This window comes from Gracilinanus agilis, chromosome 3 (genome assembly GCF_016433145.1).
Source record: "Gracilinanus agilis isolate LMUSP501 chromosome 3, AgileGrace, whole genome shotgun sequence".
Lineage (NCBI taxonomy): Eukaryota > Metazoa > Chordata > Mammalia > Didelphimorphia > Didelphidae > Gracilinanus > Gracilinanus agilis.
Window position 1 is genome coordinate 148,075,082 of NC_058132.1, and position 19,009 is coordinate 148,094,090.

General features: G+C 33.8%; 1 protein-coding gene across 1 annotated transcript in view; it reads left to right on the forward strand.

Annotated features, from left to right (window-relative positions):
* Nucleotides 1-19,009, forward strand: part of XPO4 (exportin 4) — a 137,465-nt gene that overhangs the window by 24,772 nt on the left and 93,684 nt on the right. Inside the window, exons 2-3 of the mRNA XM_044668972.1 lie at nucleotides 9,987-10,092; nucleotides 15,212-15,353. Of these exons, the coding sequence (XP_044524907.1) occupies nucleotides 9,987-10,092; nucleotides 15,212-15,353 (248 nt within the window). The remainder of the gene's footprint in view (nucleotides 1-9,986; nucleotides 10,093-15,211; nucleotides 15,354-19,009) is intronic.

Below are 19,009 nucleotides of genomic sequence, written 5' to 3' on the forward strand. Positions count from 1 at the left end.
CCTTCCTTCCTTCCTCCCTCCCTCTCTTCCTTCCTCCCTTCCTCTCTCCCTCTTTCCTCTTTCTTCATTGATAACCCCCTCTCCTTAGGTTTTTGGGTCTCTCTCCCTCCCTCCCTGTTTCTCTCTCTCTCTCTCTCTCTCTCTCTCTCTCCCCATTTCTTTGTCCCTCTCTCCCTCTCCCTCTCTGGCTTGTGCCTGACCATTTAGTCTTCTTTGCTGGACATTCATCATGATGTTTTTTAACCATAGGTGACCATGAGGGTTCAGTCTTTAGCCTTCTTTTTTCCCTTTACACTACTTGGTGATCTCATCAATTCCTACCATCTTTATGCTGATGATTCTCATATTTACCTATTCTACCCTAACTTTTCTGCTGACTTCTAATAGCCCCTCTCTGCTTTTCAAAGACATCTCAAATTGGATGTACAGTAGAAGCTTAAACTCAACATGTCCAAACAGAACTCATCTTTTTCTCTAAATCCCCCTCCCCACTCCAATTACTGCAGAGGGCAATACAATCCTTCTAGTCTCTTACATTTGCAACTTAGGAATAATCATGGTTTCTTTATTATATTTTAACTCCCATGTCTAGTGTTGTTATTCAGTTGTGTATAACTCTTTGTGACTTCATGGACCAGCACACACCAGGCCCTTCTATCTTCTACCAAGTCTGCTCAAGCTCATGATTGTTGCTTCCATGACACTATTCATCTCATCTTATATATTTCTGTTATGCTGTTGTTTATATTTTAGGAAACTAAGAAAGTCTTTGGAAATTATTTAGAAAATAATGGAAATATTTATGAAATGTCTACCATTTGCATGACAGTATGCTAGGCATTAAGAATGCAAAGGCAAAAATAAAATAGTCAAATAGCCATTTTTAGTTTCTTAGGTAAGCCTACACACACCAAAGCAAATAAGTACAAGGTAATATAAATTGTGGGGAGTCATGGAAACTTCACGGAATAGGTGACATTTTTATGAGTAGAGCCTTGGATCCTTGAGAAAGATTTTGAGATATGAGGAAGAAGTGTCTTATAGTTGTAGTGAAGAGGGGTGGGGCTGTGTTTGGATAAATGAATGGAAGCATGTATCACATTGAGGGGGAGCAACTAGCAGTCTATTTAACTTGTATGTAGAACATGTGAAAGGGAGTAATATGAGACAAAATTAGAAAGGTTAAGTTGGAGCCAGATTGTAGAGTAGCCTTCAGATTGTGGTTTATTCTATCCTAGCTAGAGTGCTACTGCTGAATTGAGGGTGAGATACAACAGTTAGACTTCCTTCTAGGGAAGATTTTTTTTTGGCAGTTGCCTAGAAGATGAATTGGTGAAGGGAGGGACTAGAGGCAGGGAGACCAATTTATGAGGCTGTTCAGTTGAGAGATGGTGAGAACCTTAACTAGAATAATGGCCTTTCTTGAGGAACATAACTTTAGATTATCTTAGAGATTGTTCATTCCCAATTCCCTCATTTTGTAAATGAGGATGTGGAATCCCATTGAGGTTCTGTGCCTCACCTAAGGACTTAATTGGTTGAACCATATAAATGGAGAGAAAGTGCCAGATAGTATCAGTGTAGTAGAAGTGGGGTTGACAAGTGTGAGTAACTAATTGAGAAAATGGGAAGAGTTAAGGATGACTAAGTATGAACCTGGATGACTGGATAGTAGTGTTCTCAACAAAAATGGGAAAACTTGGAGGAGATTGGGGGTGGGTGGGAATGATGAATTTTGTTTTAGACTGTTGATCCATCCAGGTAAATGTATTCAGCAGCCCTGTTGGTGATAGCATTGAGAGATTTCCACTAGTGAGCTGTCATATTTATCCTTGGAAACTTTCTGATAGGGCTGAAGACTTTGAGGGATATCCAAACCTCGGAGGTAGAAGGTGAACTAGCAGAGGTCTGAAAAGAAGCTATTAGAGAGGTAGAAGGAGAACCAGGAGGGAGCAGCGTCATAACATTAAGGAAGAAAGAGTATCCAGGAGGGCAAGTGTGGGAACAATCGGGTGGCATGGGAAGGACTGTGCTTTTGGAAGATGTACTCCTCTTCTTAGAGGATGGAACAAAAAACGTCCCCCCAGAGCTTCCATTTTAAAGAAGGCTTAGAGGGCTCACAGCTCACCAGCTGCATTCCTGAATTCTACTCCTACTCCTCCATCATATCTCCACCTATACAATTCCCTCTTCCTCAGCTTCTTTTTGTATATTGTCTTCCCATTAGATTGTAAATCTCTTGAGGGTAGGGACCATTTTTTTCTTATTTGTATCCTCATTCCTTAGCATAGTGCCTGCCACAGTCTAGTGAAGGATAATCTAGACTGGAGAGAAAACTGAGGCACAGAGCAACTAAAATTCTGCAATAGTTCAGGTATGAATTTATTAGGTCTTGCACCAGTGTGGAGACTGTGATTGCAGGGAAGCTGACATATTATATGTGAGCGTAGAAAAGACAAGACAAGACAAAACAAGATTGATTCTGTCGATGAATGAGAAGTTGAGAATTAACCTCTGAGATTGTGGGCTTGGAGGAACATTTCCTCCATTGTAATAGGGAAGTTGAAAATAAGAGGGGAGGGTTTTTTTTGGGTAAAGATAAGTTCTGTTTTGAACATGCTGCATTTTAGCTGTCTGGAGAAAGCCAGTTGGAGGTAGAGGTATTCAGTAAGCAGTTGGTGATGGGAGCCTATGAGATGGGAGAGATGTTAGGTAGGGCTAGATAATTAGCTCTGAGAATCTTCTATGTCATGATGAAAATTGAATTTATGGGAGTCGATTATATCACCAAATGAGATGTAGTGTATATAGTAGGTATCTGTAACCTTTTTGTGTGTCATAGAATCTTTTGGCTAAACCCATAGACCTCTTTTTCAGTATCATTCTTAAAAAAAACAAAATTTCAATAAAATAAAGGTGTCATTTTTTCCCCATCTTATTTCATGGACCCCATTGGAGGGTCAATGGACCTCAGATATAAAGGTAAAAAAGAAGGTGGCCCAAGCCAAAGCCTAGGAGGTCATCCATAGTTTGTGGACATGACTTGGAATGGGAGCCAACTAAAAAGTTGTCATCAGTTAGGAGGAGAACCAGGAGAAAAAAGTGTCATGTAAACTAAGAGAGGATTGATCAACTTCGTCAATGACTATAGAGGGTCAAGAAGAATGAGGTTTGAGAAAAATCTATCAAAGAAAAGCAATTGAGATCGTTAGAAATTTTGGAGAGAGCAGATGAGAAAATAGACCAAAGATAAGAGGTGGGGGTGGGATGTGTGTAATTTTTGTTTGTTTTTAACCCTTATCTTCCATCTTAGAATCAATTCGAAGTATTGGTTCCAAAGCAGAAGAGTGGTAAGGACTAGGCAGTTGGGGTTAAGTGACTTGTCCCTGGTCACACAGTTGAACCCAGGACCTCCCTTCTAGGTTTGGTTCTCCATTCCCCCCCCCCAAAAAAAAATTGTAACTCATTCTAAATTATAAAGCTATGGTTTTATTTAAATTTCTAAATTATGAACTTTTGTCAATTTCAAAGGAAACAAATAAGTTAAGGAATAAATTATACCTAAAACTATAATTCCCCAGCTGTTTACAGTTTGCTCCAAGTTTAAAAAATACAAATAAGCAAAATGATGAGAGCTAGAGCTTCACCTAATGGTGAGGTAGAAAGATTTAAGCTTCCGTCTTCACTGCCATATGTTAGCTTGATGACCACGGCTAGGAGACTGTTGAATTACAGTGGGGAAAGGGGAACAACTAATGCACAGTTCTTCAGATGGGTTATATTTCAGATTTGGCTCAAAAATAAAAATAAATCCTGTTTGCTTCTATGACTTTTTTATTTTTTTGCATGTACTTGTATTTATTGCTTTTTTAAAATGGTATTTATGTTGAGATTCTCCTTTCTTTATATAATTTTATATCTTTTTACACGTTTCTTTATATTTTTTCCCTTTTCATTGCGATAATATTGCCAGACAGTTTATTCATTCATTCCCCTAATTACTGGGCATATAATACAGATTTATTTAAGTTTTTAATCATCTGGTATTCTGAAAAGAGTGCTTGTTTGTTTTGGACCAATTCTGACTTTGCTTATTTTGTTAACATTTTTCTTTCCAGTCTTCATATTGCTGTCTCTAGTCTGTTCCATCTCTAGGCAAGAATGCTCTCCTTTCTCATCTCTTCCTCCTCTGGCTTTCTTCAAGTCAGCTAAATAAAGTTCATCCATTTCTGATGTATATGTCTGGTTTGTACATAGTTATTTGCATGTTGCCTTCAGTAGACTATGAGTTTCTTGAGAGCAGGAAATATCTTTTTTTTGTGTGTGTGTGTCTCCAGTTACTTGGTAATATCTGACACATTAATAGGCATTTAATAAATGTTAGTTGACTCTTTGACTGACCTGGAGCAAGTCAGTTAAATTCCAGAACTTGTCTTTAAAATGAAGGGATTGGATTAGAATGATTTCTAAGGTCCCTTCTAGTTCAACATCCTTCAGTTTTATTAAAAGAAATTAAACTTCTATGGATCTTTTTATATGGATTATAGTTTCTTCTCTTGCCTCTTTCTCCAACCTCTTTGAAGTATAATCTTTGTAGGGAAAAGAACGCAGAATTAGTATACATAGGTTCAAATCCTAACTCAAAGCACTTCCTAGTTTTGTTGGGAAGGGCAAGCAATTTAATTTCTCATTTTCACCTGTAAAAATTGACATGTTATAGTGAAGAAAATGTTTTGCAAACTGCAAAGCCCCACATATTAATACCAGTAGTAGTTATTAATGGGGCTACTTGATCAGAGTTTACTAGTTTTGTACTCATATATTGGCAAATTTCTTTCCAAAAAGACTGTGCCAATGCCAATTCCCAGATCCATTCACAGTGCCTGTTTTTCCACATATCTGGTAACATTAAGTTTTATTCTAACAAGGTATATGATTTCCTGAAGCGGAGGTTGATTTTCTTTTAAAAATAGCTTCAGGCTAATCTCTGTCTTTATATGTTTAATCTCCCTGTATTTAATCTCTTGTGGTAGCTGATTTATGTTTACCTTTTTATGTTTCTCTTACCTCTTGAATTTGAACTAGAGTTTCTTAGCAGCTCTGGTTTTTGTGTCAGAAATGCTTAAAAAATCCTCTTTCATTAAAGCTCCATTTTCCTCTGTAGGATTATACTCATTTTTATTGGATAAATTTTTCTTGGCTTTAAGCTTAGATCCTTTGTCTTCTGTTCCTTAGAATGGTAGCTACTACATCATGTGCGATTCTGATTATGGCTCTTCTATTCTTGAATTCTTTATGGCTGCTTACGATATTTTTCTCCAACCTTGGAAGCTCTGGATTTTCCCTTATTTATTCCTGAGAGTTTTCATCTTGAGATTTCTTTGAGGTCTGTAACAAGTGGATTCTTTTTCTACTCTGGTTCTTGTTATGTTGTGAAGGCTCCTCTGTTCATGGCTTTCAGTAGTCAGTGTTACTTAAATTGTCTTTCCTTAATCTGTTTTTCAGATCAAATATTTTTGCTATATGATAACGTTATATTTTTCTATTTTTTTCTGACTAATTTAATTTTAATATTTCTTATTTCATGAATTCGTTGGCTTTTATTTAGTCCATTCTAATTTTCAAGGAATTTGTTGCTTGGTAAGGTTTTGTGCCTTTTGTCTCAAGCTGTAATTCCTATTCCAATTTTCCCCCACAATTCTTTTCCTCTATTCTATTCCTTTCATTTGATTTGTTTTTAATTTTTTTTTAAACTTTTAAACGACTTTTGCTTTATTTCTTCCAGGAATTCTAGTTGAACTTTCCTGCATTAGCCACTCTCTTGTTTTCTTTCCATTTTGATCCATTGATGAACCAATTCAACTCTACACTGTCCTATTTTGAATCCCTTATGTCACTAGTTACTCCCAACCATGCCTCAGCCTCAAATCACTCCCAGTATTCCACTCTCTTCAGTCCTTCATGCTTACTACTAAAGATGGAGTAAATCATTCAAGTGTTCTGATTAGATCCACTACAAATTTATGTTAATACAATTTCAGCTGCACCCTCACTTATTATTATTATATTATTATTCCTGTTGACTCCTTAGGAGCATAGGGCCGCAACCATCTCACGCCAGCGGACTCTTTTCTGGGCAACTTCCCCTCACTACTGCTGGGCAATTCTACTATACTTCCCTTACCAACTCACTATCCATTCCACTTGCCACAAAGGCTTTTCCAAACCTTTTTTATCCCTTCTCAAGCCTCCCACTCTATTGCCTCTTTATTTTACTGAATAAGTTAGGGCTATTCACCAAGAACATTCTCTTTTCCTCTCTTCTTCATCTTCCATCACTCAAATGCATCCCTGTTGCCATAATAGTTTTTTCCAAAGAATTCTTTTGATACTGTGTTCAAACTGAAATAATGTACCAACAACCTCCAGAAAATTAGGGAATATAGAATAGTAGAGAGACCTGGAGAAGAAGGGTTCAAATCTGGTCTCTCTCACTTCCTAGTTGTGTGACCCTGGGCAAATCACTTAACACCCATTGCCTAGCCCTTACTGTTTTTTTTGTTGTTGTTTTTTGCCTTGAAACCAATATACAGTATTAATTCTAAGACAGAAAGTAAGGGCTTTTATTTTTAATTTAATATTGTTATGAATAAAAGTTACTTCTTCACTCTCCCACTTCCCATTGGAAAAGAAAAACAAAATTCTTGTAACACGTATAGTTAAGGTAAATTCCCACATCGGCAATGTCCAAAAATATGTCTAATTCTGCATACTTAGCTAATCACCTTTTTGCCAGGAGGTAGATAATGCTTTTTCATCGTTCTCCTGTAATTGGTAATTTACATTGATTAAAGGGCTCAGTGTTACTTGTCTTCAGTGTTGTTAAACTGTTCTGGTTCTGCAGAATTCATTCTTTTTTTAATTTTTTTTTTTTAAACCCTTGTACTTCGGTGTATTGTCTCATAGGTGGAAGAGTGGTAAGGGTGGGCAATGGGGGTCAAGTGACTTGCCCAGGGTCACACAGCTGGGAAGTGTCTGAGGCCGGATTTGAACCTAGGACCTTCAGGTCTCTAGGCCAGACTCTTACTCCACTGAGCTACCCAGCTGCCCCAGAATTCATTCTAATAACAGTAAGTAAAGAAAGGGAGATAGGTGCCATTATTACTGGTTTTACAGAAGAAGAACTTGAGGCCCAGAAACTTTAAGAAGCTTGCCCTAGGGCCACAGACAGATTTGAATTCTCATTTTCCTGACTCCAAGTTCATTTCTTGATATTCTGCATCGTACTCCCTGTTGTTTTTTTTTCTGAAGCCATCCCTAACATAATTCTTGATTGCCAATTTGCAGCTCTTCTACATCCTTTTAAAAGGCTGCCTTTCAGCAAACTACCTAAGACTATTTGAATCTCTGGAGACATTTGATTTTCCTTGTTTTCTACCAAGGTTCATAGGTTCTCCCAAGCCACTGAAAGGAAGTTGGGGAGAGGAGGGGAAGCAAGAAACAAAAGAGGCCAATTTAATTCATCCTCAAACACAATCTTTTGTTCTCAGAGAAGTCATAAGTCCCAAAGTATATAGCTAGGTGGGAAAGGAGATGTCTGTGCTCAGCCCCTTCAGTTAATGGAAGGATACACATGGTTCTTGTCAGAGGGGCAGGGAATAATAATGAGGTATGAGTACTAAGATTGAAATGATCTTTCAGGATGTAGTTTTTCCAGTGAATAAACTAGAGTATGATAGAGAAGTCTCAAAAATTATGCAGTCAGGTGGGAAATTTAAGGAGTCTTCCTCTAAACTTGACCATTTACACAACAAGCCAACAAAAGAGAATAAGGAAGTTTATTGAAGTTAAAATAAGCAAAGTATGACTTCCTCAGGAATTATAAACGTGTGGGTGAATATTATAGAATTTACTTTATCTGTCATGATTGAAGATTCTAGTACAATGTTAAAACAAGAAATCAGTATAGCTTGTTTTATTTTAAAATATTCCATTTGTGAGTGGCTTATTATCTCATTGAATAATATGATTTATTGAATTAAACCTAAATTCAGTTTGGATAATTTTTAGAGGGCTTATTTTGATATCTTTAAATATATTTCATTAAATACTTTTCAAACTTAATAGTTTTCTGCTTATTACAAATTATAACTTGAATTTCTAGACATTTTAGACTTTTTATACAAGTTATAAAGAAAAAAGATTTCTTTTTGATTTTTGTTAATTGAAGGAAAAAGGGATTTCCTTTTTAACCCTTACTCTTCTGTCTTAGAACCAATATTGGTTTTTAAGGCAGAAGAGCAGTAAGAACTTGGCAGTGGAGGTTAAATGACTTGCCCAGAGTCACCTAGCTAGTAAAGATCTTCCATCTGTAGTGAAGCCACTTAGCTGCCCCTGCTAACAAAAGATTTGATCTAGCTTTGACTTATGAACTTGTGGTTTTGAGAGACTAGTGTAAACTCTTTAATATCTTTGCCATATTGCTTAATGTTCTAATTTTTTTACAAATATAGTATTAACTGTCTATTTTAAGCTATTAGCTCCTTGAAAAGAGGGAATGGGTTCTTAATATACTTCTGTATAGTAATATTACACAGCACTTGTTATCGATATATGTTATATGTAGATTCATATATTTATTAGATGTGTTTTGATTATGAAGATGATACTGAGAAGTGGAAAATGTAGAGATTATTTAATTCTTATGATTTAGAGTTGCTACATGTTGGCTTCAATTAGTTTAATACCAAATACAGTATATTGATAAAGATAAAGATTTTTTTCTTTGTTAGTTTCATATGAGTGGAATAGTGTGTCACTAAGGTAGAAACAAATGCCCTTAATGGATTTATGTAGGAACTTATTTTATAAATAAAAGCAGTTTTATGGTATTTTGCTGATAAAGGTTGCCTTTACTTTTACTATTGTTTGTTACCTGAATTTTAAAAGATGAAGCCCTAGAGGGTGCTCTATCACTACAAATTATAGCGGAAGTTGGCTTTAGTCTAACATTTAGCTTAACATCCAAAGATCCAAAAATAAAATTCAGAACACTTTAATTTCATTGAATAGAATTTAATGGGTGAGTACTTAGAACCAAATAATATATTTTCTCAAGAATATTAGCTGATTTACCAAAATGTTTAAAATTTTTTTGCATTTGTTTTAAAATGTGTCTCAATCTAAGAATGATTCTATATTTTTTCATCCTTCAAGTGCTTTGATCTGACTTTAAAATTTCCCCCCTTAACATTACTGTTAGAATAATGAAAGTTTCGTTGCTCCCCCCTCCTCTTTTTTTCCACCGTTTTTAAAGAATTTCTGTTTGTTGGGGCTTAACTAAAGACATTAAGTTTTTTCCTCAGTAATTTTCACACTTGGTCAGAGCCTAATTATAATTTAGACATATGGTGGGAATAAATAAATATATCAAGGAGATTCTCTTAAGAATTTCATTTTCAGAAATTAATTTTTTGAGGCAAATTGAGCATATGAGAAATGCATTTAGAAATAGTGAATTTATTAAGAGTTGTCTGTATTTTTGGCTGATTAATTCTTTACCCTTAGTAAACATTTAGTAAATGTCAACATTTAACTATATCTATGGTTGTTTGATTTCACGATCTTAGAACAGAAGTATTTGTAGTTTGAATTATCTGCTAAAATTTTTTTCCTAAAAATTTGTTACTTGAAGTTAATGTTTAAGTGTTCTTAAAAGTTATTTATTCTTACTCAGGTTGAAAAATTCATCCTCTTGTAATTGAATAAAAGCCCCATTTTCCAGCTAACATAATTTGTTGCCTATATTTTTGGTGTTGGTAGAATACTTAACTGAAAATTACTAGCATTTTTTTCCATTGCTGTGAAAATTTTCTTTAATAAGTTGAGGCAGTATTACATAATGTATGGAATATTCTAAGAAACACTATGTATAAACTTAAAAACGAGAGATCTAAGTAAGGTTTTTTTGTTTGTTTTAAATTAAGGCACCACCTTCTATGGTCAATAATGAACAACGCCAGCATGCAGAACATATATTCTTATCATTTAGGAAATCAAAATCACCTTTTGCAGTTTGCAAGCATATCCTAGGTAAGTGTTAATTTTCATTTTTGTTATATAATCTTATTAGTGTAATTTAAATTGCTAAAATCTTTGGGACAATTGTTGTACAGAGCTTAATTTAAAAAGATACTTATTTGAAATATTAGAGCTTTTACATTAATTATACTAATATGAATTTTTAAAGGTGTTTCTCAGAGCAAAAAAAATAACTTGGTTATTTCCGTTTATGAGTTTTATCTGTTTAAAATATACTTTAAAGTGAAAGACCTGTTTTTTAAAACCAGAACATGAGAATTTGAGTTTACTTTTTAAAAAGCATTAATGTATTCATCATCTACCAGTTATCCTATTCTTTTCAAATATATAATATCAACTCTCAAAGGAAAAGTGATAGGCAGCCCCATATAGCAGATAGAGGACCTGAGTTAGGATGACATTGATTCAGGTCTTTCTCTCTGACACATGATGGCACTGTGACAATAAGCCTCTTCCTACTCTAAATCCTAAATCTATATCCCTAATACTAAAGGATTTTTATTTAAATTATTTATGTCCTAGGCAACTCTTTAAATATTGTAAATTGCTGAAGTTGCCTAGATCTGCTTTTGAAAAGAGGCAGTTTCTTCACTTATTACTAGGTTCCCATGTGGATGACCTAGGCTGTGAGAACTTATGGGAAAGGAAAAACTCTCCAAGGAAAAATTCAGTATTAAGACCTCTATAAAAGTTTCTACTTATAGCAAATACTTTGATACAACATGTATATTGAGTCTTAGAATTATCAAACTGCCTCTTCCTTTGTTGTTGTTTACTATTAAGAGCTACAGTGAAGCTATTTTGTTCTCCTTTTATTTATTTTTATATCTATTTTGCTTTTGATCAGTTAGCCACTTTTTATTTGACAGTCCAGAGTTTTATTTAAGGTCCATATAAAACTCGTTAATCAGTCACAAAATCATATTTTAGGATGAACTGCTGATTTTTATTCCTATTCCTTTAGTAAGTTTTATGTACTAAGTTGAAGAGTGATTTTGCTGTTCTTTAATGCAATAACCAAGGGACATATGCTTGATACATTTATTTGTCTTTAAGTAGTTGTGTAATCATACAACTAACTACCTCCTCCTCACAGGATCATGATTTCTTTTCAAAGAAAACACTTTTTGCATAGTCTGTTTTTAGCACCAAAAGTGTAAGAGTAGGTCAGTTAACTCACTCCTGCATAGAAGATCCTTTTTCTGACAAGCCAGTTTTTAATAACTAAGATGAACTTTTTATTTTGAATGGGTAATTTTATACTCAGGAGTGGTATAGATCTGATATGATAAACTGGCTCTGACACAAGTATTCTTATTTCTAATATACTCAGAGAAAATTTAAAAGAACTAAAATCTCAAGGTAATCAGCTTTTAAAAATTCCACATCTTTAGTGCCATGTAGTAGGTTAGCATCAATAGATTTCAGAAAATCATTGGGTCCATCTAAATTTGTTCTGAGAACTAGTTATTTGTGCCTTGTTTGCTGGATGTACACAGATGGGCTTTCCTGAGGCTTAATTTAGCAATTCAGTTGATTGCTAGCTTATACTAGATGGTAAACAGAAAATTTTCCAGTGTATAAGTTTCCCTTTTACGAGTAGTAGTATTAACTTTGTTGTTGCTATTCGGGTTCATTTAAGAATGTATTTTAAAGGAGTAGTTGTGCTAATTCTAACTATACTCTGGAATCATTGTGAATTTTGGAATGTTAAAGTTGCAGATATTACTTCTGAGTGCATGTATTACAAATAACATCATTAATATACTGCAGATCTTTTTGTTACATTCATGTTTACATCTAAACACAGTATGTCTTTTACTCAGTTGCCACCAGCAAAGAAGGGTTAATTCCTCTAAGAAGACTTCTCATTCAGGTGGCAGTCAATCACAGGACAGGATTTTCACACTCTTATTCAGGAAATTAATTTCATTTTGTGGGCATCATTTAGGGAAATTGTTCTAAAACTTAAAAGGAGGAAAAAAAAACCTTGCCTTTCTATTTTCTGAGACTTAAATTTCTTCTTTCCTGCTTTCAGCTTAAATTTTGATTATTTACCATTTTTATTAATGTCTTTAGCTTATGTTTAGGTTTATTTCTTAGCTTATGTTTAGGTTTATTTCTTTCTCTTGTTCTGTATTTGAGTTTATTTTGATAGGAAAAACCTTTAGATATAAGTCACTCAATTTCATGACACATTAGGGCTTTTTGACTAAGCAGTGCTAAATGTGTTCTGTGTTCTCAGAAAACCCTTGTTTTATTCTTATTGTTAGATAATATTCAAGATGAGCAAAAGGATTTAGTTTACTTTGTCTAGGTAACTTTGTAGCATTCCTATGTCCATATTTTAGGGAACTTAATTTCTTTTTTATCTTAAAGTAGCTTAAAAAAAGCAATTATGATCATAATAGCTTGGGTTTCAAAATTTTGGAAAACATTTTCTTAGTATGGCTGTCAACAATGAGAATTGGCACTTCATTGGTGAAATTCTTTTAAATGTGCCACTTTTCACTTGAGATTTTTTCTTTACTTTTCACCTAAGATTTTTTTCATGACTTTTTGAGCATGTAGAGTCCCAAAAATCTTAATATGATTTTAAGCTATTACAATTAATGTGTATTTCTATGGAAATCTCAAATGTAAATTCTGAAGGGTTCTTTATTACCCCACTTACTAATTATTCATCATCATGTAGAGAAAACTTGAGGAATGGAGGAACATTTATTTCACTGGCTAAAAATGCCAGTCTTTTAAATCTCTTTTATTGAATTGAAAATTTCTCCCTTAGGAAAAATGAATAACTTTCATTTAGTGTTACATTCTTTATGGCTGTGTACACTTTCAGAAAACTTAGAAAGAGACAAATGTTTTGTTTTTTAGGATTCTTTAAAAGAGATAATTTCATTTTGGTTAAAAGTGAATGTAATCCTGAAAACGACTTGAAAATTGTTTTTGCCAAACAGTACATGCCGCTAGGGAGATATGAACACAGCATGGTAAATGGATAATTTTTTTTTTTCCTGTGAGGTGCTAGCTCAGAATTCTCTGGAGACCTAGAAGTTCAAAATAGCCTTATGCCAATTACCAGAAGTATTTATTGTATAGCCACAACTACATTACATATTCTTTTCAATAGATTTTTAGATTTCTTGCTAGATCGGTCTAGATAGGATCTTCTGTGCAACAGATGGTTCTTTTTAGTACTTTTTAAAAGTTATCCAAGCAGGATTGGTTTAGTAACACTGTCTGTCAAAAAATTTCTTATATGCACAGTTCCTAGAGATCATAATTCTATCAATCCAGGAGTTTGGAAATACTTTTATCATCTGATGTAGTGTGTTCAAGGAATATAAGTGATCAGAATTGTGCTTTATGCTTTAAATCTATTAAATAATAAGAGAAAAGTCTGTTGACTTATTAAGCATATTTTAAAATACCAGTAGATAGGGCTGTTGAGGGTAACTAGAGCAATTTATATTTCATGAAAATCCAAAGGCGTGTTTGGATATTTGGGTCCTACGCTTATGTACAATTTACTTTGAAACAGGATTAGGCAAGGAAATACAATGTTGTTCACACCAATGACAGAAATTAACATTTTTTTTTATTATGGTGGCTATGTTATGGTAGACGAAATAAATATGTGTTGTTTTACCCTGGGCAGTTGGTTGTAAGAAGTTATCTGAGTTATTTTTGAGAGGAAGCTCCATATTTCTCCTTATATAATAGATTATATGTAGATTTTTCACTGCCTTCAGTCCACTGTGAATTGAGCCTTTATTTCTTCTATCAGATCTTTACCAGAGTCCTATATTAATTTCTAAGAACTGTCTCTTTTTTTCCTTTGAGAGTATTCAGGAATTTATGAATTATGATTTTCATCAGGATTAGAGTTTACAATAAGACTACATTTAATGTCAAACTTAAAAAATAAAACCCAAAGAATTTCTTTTATTTTTTCCTCGTGTAGATTCACAGTGCCCAGTGTAGGAGACTTTAGAGATAGATAGTTGTGCATTAAAGGCTAACCTTCTTTCCAGATTTCCATACTTAATCTTTGCCAAGACCATTTGTAAGATTTTAGTAACAATTGGAATTTGAATAGGGGAAAAACACTGATTACAGCCCTTCAGTATTTGTGGGTATCTTCAAGATACTTTGAGGTACCAGTTTTATGCTATGGTTTGTTTTTAATTGTTTAAAGATATTAATATTCAAATGTCTTGGCAAGTTATATGGAATCTGGCTATGTGGTTTATGTGACAATTATATTCAGTCTCTCAGAGATTTCTGCACACTTTTTGACTTTTGACTGTTTCTTCTTTTTTGAAATGACATTTGAAAACTATCAGAGCTATTTGGTACCTGGATCACAGAGAATCTGATGCCTGTTGACACTTAATTTTTTTCTGTGATCCAGTTCTTAGTGCAGATAATATAACTTGGTAGTTAAGGTTGAATTCCTTCAAAGTGTAGGATGGGGATTTTTACTCAGTTTGATCAGTAGAGCAATCAGAAAATTTACAAGAACTTCTCACCTTGTATAAATAGTGAATTTTGTTTTTATTTTCTGGGGAAAATAACCTAAACTTAATTATCAATTTTTTTTGAGTTTCTTGTTAGAGATGGGTCATCTTGCCGAAAGAAAAGTTTTATTTGTAAAAACACATCTTTAACAACATGACTCATCATGAATGGGAATACTCAAAAGCTAGTTTTTTTGTTTAAATATCCTCAAATGCAATGTACTATTCCTACCTGGTGAGAATATCTTAGGAAAATTTCTGAGTGCTTTATTTTTTTTTTATTTTTATTTTTTTTTTAAAGCTGTGTTATTTTTTAGTTCTTCATGCTTTGGAAGTAACAGTTGAAGAGAGGTGAGGAAAGTTTGTGAAAATTGTGATCGTGATTAGCTGCCACCTGCCTGAGGTGTCTTCTGAGAGGAACTAACCTCTTTGTGGTGCTAGAGCAAGGTCACGGGAAAAAAAAAAAAGAAACAGGTAATCATTTTATTCCTTGTCTGAAAAGTTCTGTTTTCAAATTAAGAAATGCCTATTGTGGAAGTTCATAACAACAAATGTCTGAAGAAAATTTTTTATTTTCCTAACAGAAACTAGTAAAGTGGACTATGTCCTTTTTCAAGCTGCCACAGCAATAATGGAAGCAGTTGTTCGAGAATGGATTCTTTTAGAAAAAAGTAGCATCGAGTCCCTGCGAACATTCCTTTTAACCTATGTCTTACAAAGGCCTAAGTAAGTACATAGAAGAAATGCCAGTAAAATGCCTTTTACAATCTTACATGCCTTTAAGAGTGTCTTTTTGTTAAAATATTAACCATTGTGTCCCCTATTAAAAATATAATATCCTTGAGGGCAAGAACCATCTCGATTTTGTTGCATTTGGAGACTATGGGCAAGTCACTTAACCTATTTGCTTCTGTGCCTCTTCTGATAGTACTCACCTCTCATGGTTCTTGTGAATATCAAATAAGATGATGTGTGTGATGTGCTTTGCACATCTTAAAGCCACTAGCATTACATATTAAGTGGTTGTTGGTTTAGAAAACCTTTTAAATTTCATTTTGGGACAATGGCTTTTAAAATGTTCAGAATTTTATTTTATTTTTTAAATATAATTTTTATTTTATTTTTTAAAAAATATTTTCCTGTGGTTACATGATTCATGTTCTCTCCCTCTCCTCTTCCCTACCCCACCCTTCCAGAGTTGACAAGCATTTCCACTGGGTTATACATGTATTATCTCTAGGAACCTATTTCCGTATTATTCATTTTTGTAATGGAATGTTCTTTTAAAACCAAAAGCACAAATCATATACCTAAATAAACAATCATCTGTTTTCATCTGCATTTCTACTCCCACGGTTCTTTCTCTGGATATGGATAGCGTTCTTTTTCATAAGTCCCTCAGAATTGTCCTGGATCATTGCATTGCCACTAGTGGCAAAGTCTATTATATTTGATTGTCTCACAGGGTTTCAGTTACTTTGTACAGTGTTTTCCTGGTTTTGCTCATTTCACTCCACATCAGTTCATAGAGGTCTTTCCAGTTCATCATTCTCATCAGTCCATTACCATCATATAACACAATTTGTTCAGCCATTCCCCAGTTATCTTTTGGGGGTACACACCTGCAAGTGATATTGCTGGATCAAAGAGCAGGCATTCTTTTAAATCCCTTTGGGTATAATTCCAAATTGACTTGCAGAATGGTTAGAATAATTCACAACTCCACTATCAATGCATTAGTGTCCCAATTTTGCCACATCCCCTCTAGTGTTTATTGTTTTCCTTTACTATTATATTGGCCAATCTGCTAGGTGTGAGGTGGTGCCTCCAAGTTGTTTTGATTTGCATTTTCCTAATCAAGAGGGATTTAGACCACTTTTTCTTGTGATTATTGATAGTTTTTATTTCTTCATCTGAAACTGCCTATTCATATCCCTTGAACATTTGTCAATTGGAGAATGACTTGATTCTTGTATATCAGACTTAGTTCCTTATATATTTGATAAATTAAGACCTTTGTCAGAGAATTTTGTTATAAAAATGTTTCCCAGTTTATTGCCTCCCTTCTAATTTTGGTTACATTGGTTTTGTTTGTACAAGACCTTTTTAATTTAATACAATTAAAATTATTTATTTTACATTTTATAATGTTCTCTATCTCTTGCTTGGTCTTAAATTCTTCCCTTCCCCATAGATCTGACAGGTATACTATTCTACATTCACTTGATTCGCTTATAATATCACTTTTGTTTAAGTCATATACCCATTTTGAATTTATCTTGGTGTAGGGTATGATATGTTGATCAAAATAATTTTTTTCAAATGTTAAGAATTTTAAAAGCCAAAAATGTTTGAAGGAAAGAAAATTAAGAACAATTTTAATTTTTTAGAAATCCAGCAAAATATTAGACTTTCAAGAACAGCTAATAAACATTTCATGCTATTTTTCAGGTAGAAACTTATGAATGGATACTAATCTCTAAAATAAAGGGGGAAATTGCCATGTAAATTAGTCAAAAAGGTATCATTTCTAAACAAGGGTTCTTTATGCTGGCATTTCCCATATTCTATAGAACTCTTTGTGATTTAAATAAGTAGGAATTCTACATGAGAAAGAATATCAAATATGAAATTATGTATGTGTCATTACATATTTAATTATTGTAATTAATATAATTTGGAGGAATTATAAATTACAAAAAGGTATAATGTCACTCCTTTTTACCCTAAATTTTCCCAACATTTCCTTCAAACTTCATTGATGTGGACCTGGATTTATTGATTACGCTAGTATATTCTAAATTCATAAGTATTCTATGGTCATTAATTACATATTAATAATGTAAAAAACAAAATCTCAGTGAGAGAGACCTCAGAGGCCATCTAGTCCAGTCCAACCCAGATCTGAATAGTCCCTTCTTTAGTATACCTTATAATTGTTGCCTAGCTTTTGCTTTTAAAATCTCTAGGTAGAGGGGACCCTACTGCCTCCTGAGGCAGCCTATTCTTTTTTTTTAAATCTCCTATTGTTATGATCATTTTCTGTATCTCAAGTATAACTTTACTTTTTTACGATTTTTATCCATGGCTTTTTATTGATACCATTGGTTTCAAGGCAAAAGAATAGTAATAAGGGCTAGTCAATGGGAGTTAAATGACTTGTCCATGGTCACACCACTAGAAAATGTCTGAGGCCATATCTGGACCCAGGTCTTCCCAACTGTGCTACTTGGCTCCCTCTAAGCACAGCATTTCTGATGTGGTCTGATGTGGGCAGAAAGTACAGTGGAACTATAACTTCCTCATACCTGAGTTTCTTCCTCTCTAAATGTAGCCCAACTATTATCTTTAATTTGTTTGTTTATTTTTGATTCAAAACATTGTTGATTCATGAAACTTGCAGGCTTTTATAGCACTCAGATCTTTTTCAAACAAACTGCTGTCTAGATGCCTCCCCTATCTTCTTTAGAATCAAATTTTAACCTACTTCTAAAACTGTTATCTATCTCTAGTAAATTTCATGTCGTTGTTATATTTGAACTCTGTTTTAACCTGCCAAAATCCTTTTGAATCCATACCATCATCTAATTCTTCTTTCTGTCATCCTTAATTTAAGAAACATTTTATAGATGTATCAGCTGGATAAAGATCCCAGTCACTGATAATAGTGCTAAACAACTCTATAAATTTCCTTTCTGTTTGACATCAAACCAGTAATAATCCTTCTTTGAATCTAACTCTTCAGCCAGTTCTGAATCCTTCTAATTGTACTATCCTCTAGCTAATTTCTCTCTTTGTCAAGTATAATGTACTTTGTCACATGCTTTTTAAAATGTAGTGTTTTCTGACTATTGTTCTGATAAACCCCTAGAAGAAGTAAGGTTAATTTGGCACAATATTAGATTTTTTTTCTTTTTTAATTATAAGTTATATTGATGTCCCACTTTTTTCTTACAGTAGTCTTTTCTTTTTTTTAAACTCTTACATTTCACCTTAGAATCTGTTTATTGGTTCTAAGGCAGAAGAGGGGTAAGAATGAAGCAATGAGGGGTTAAGTGATTTGCTCAGGGTCACACAATTGGGAAGTGTCTAAGGCCAGATTTGAATGTAGGATCTCCTATTCTCTAGGCCTGGCTCTCAAGCCACTGATCCACCCAGCTTCCCCCTGCAGTACAGTCATTGTAAAGTATCTCCTCACCCATTGAAATCCTATCTTAGAGCAAAATTTTAAAAATGAAATCACAAAATTACCACATAATATTACATTTAACATTCATAAATGTAACATGATCTATTCTTGATAAATCCATTGTCTCATTGTGACCACCATTACTTTCTTTATAGTCCTTCACTAATCATCTCTTTAATATGTTTTAGAATTT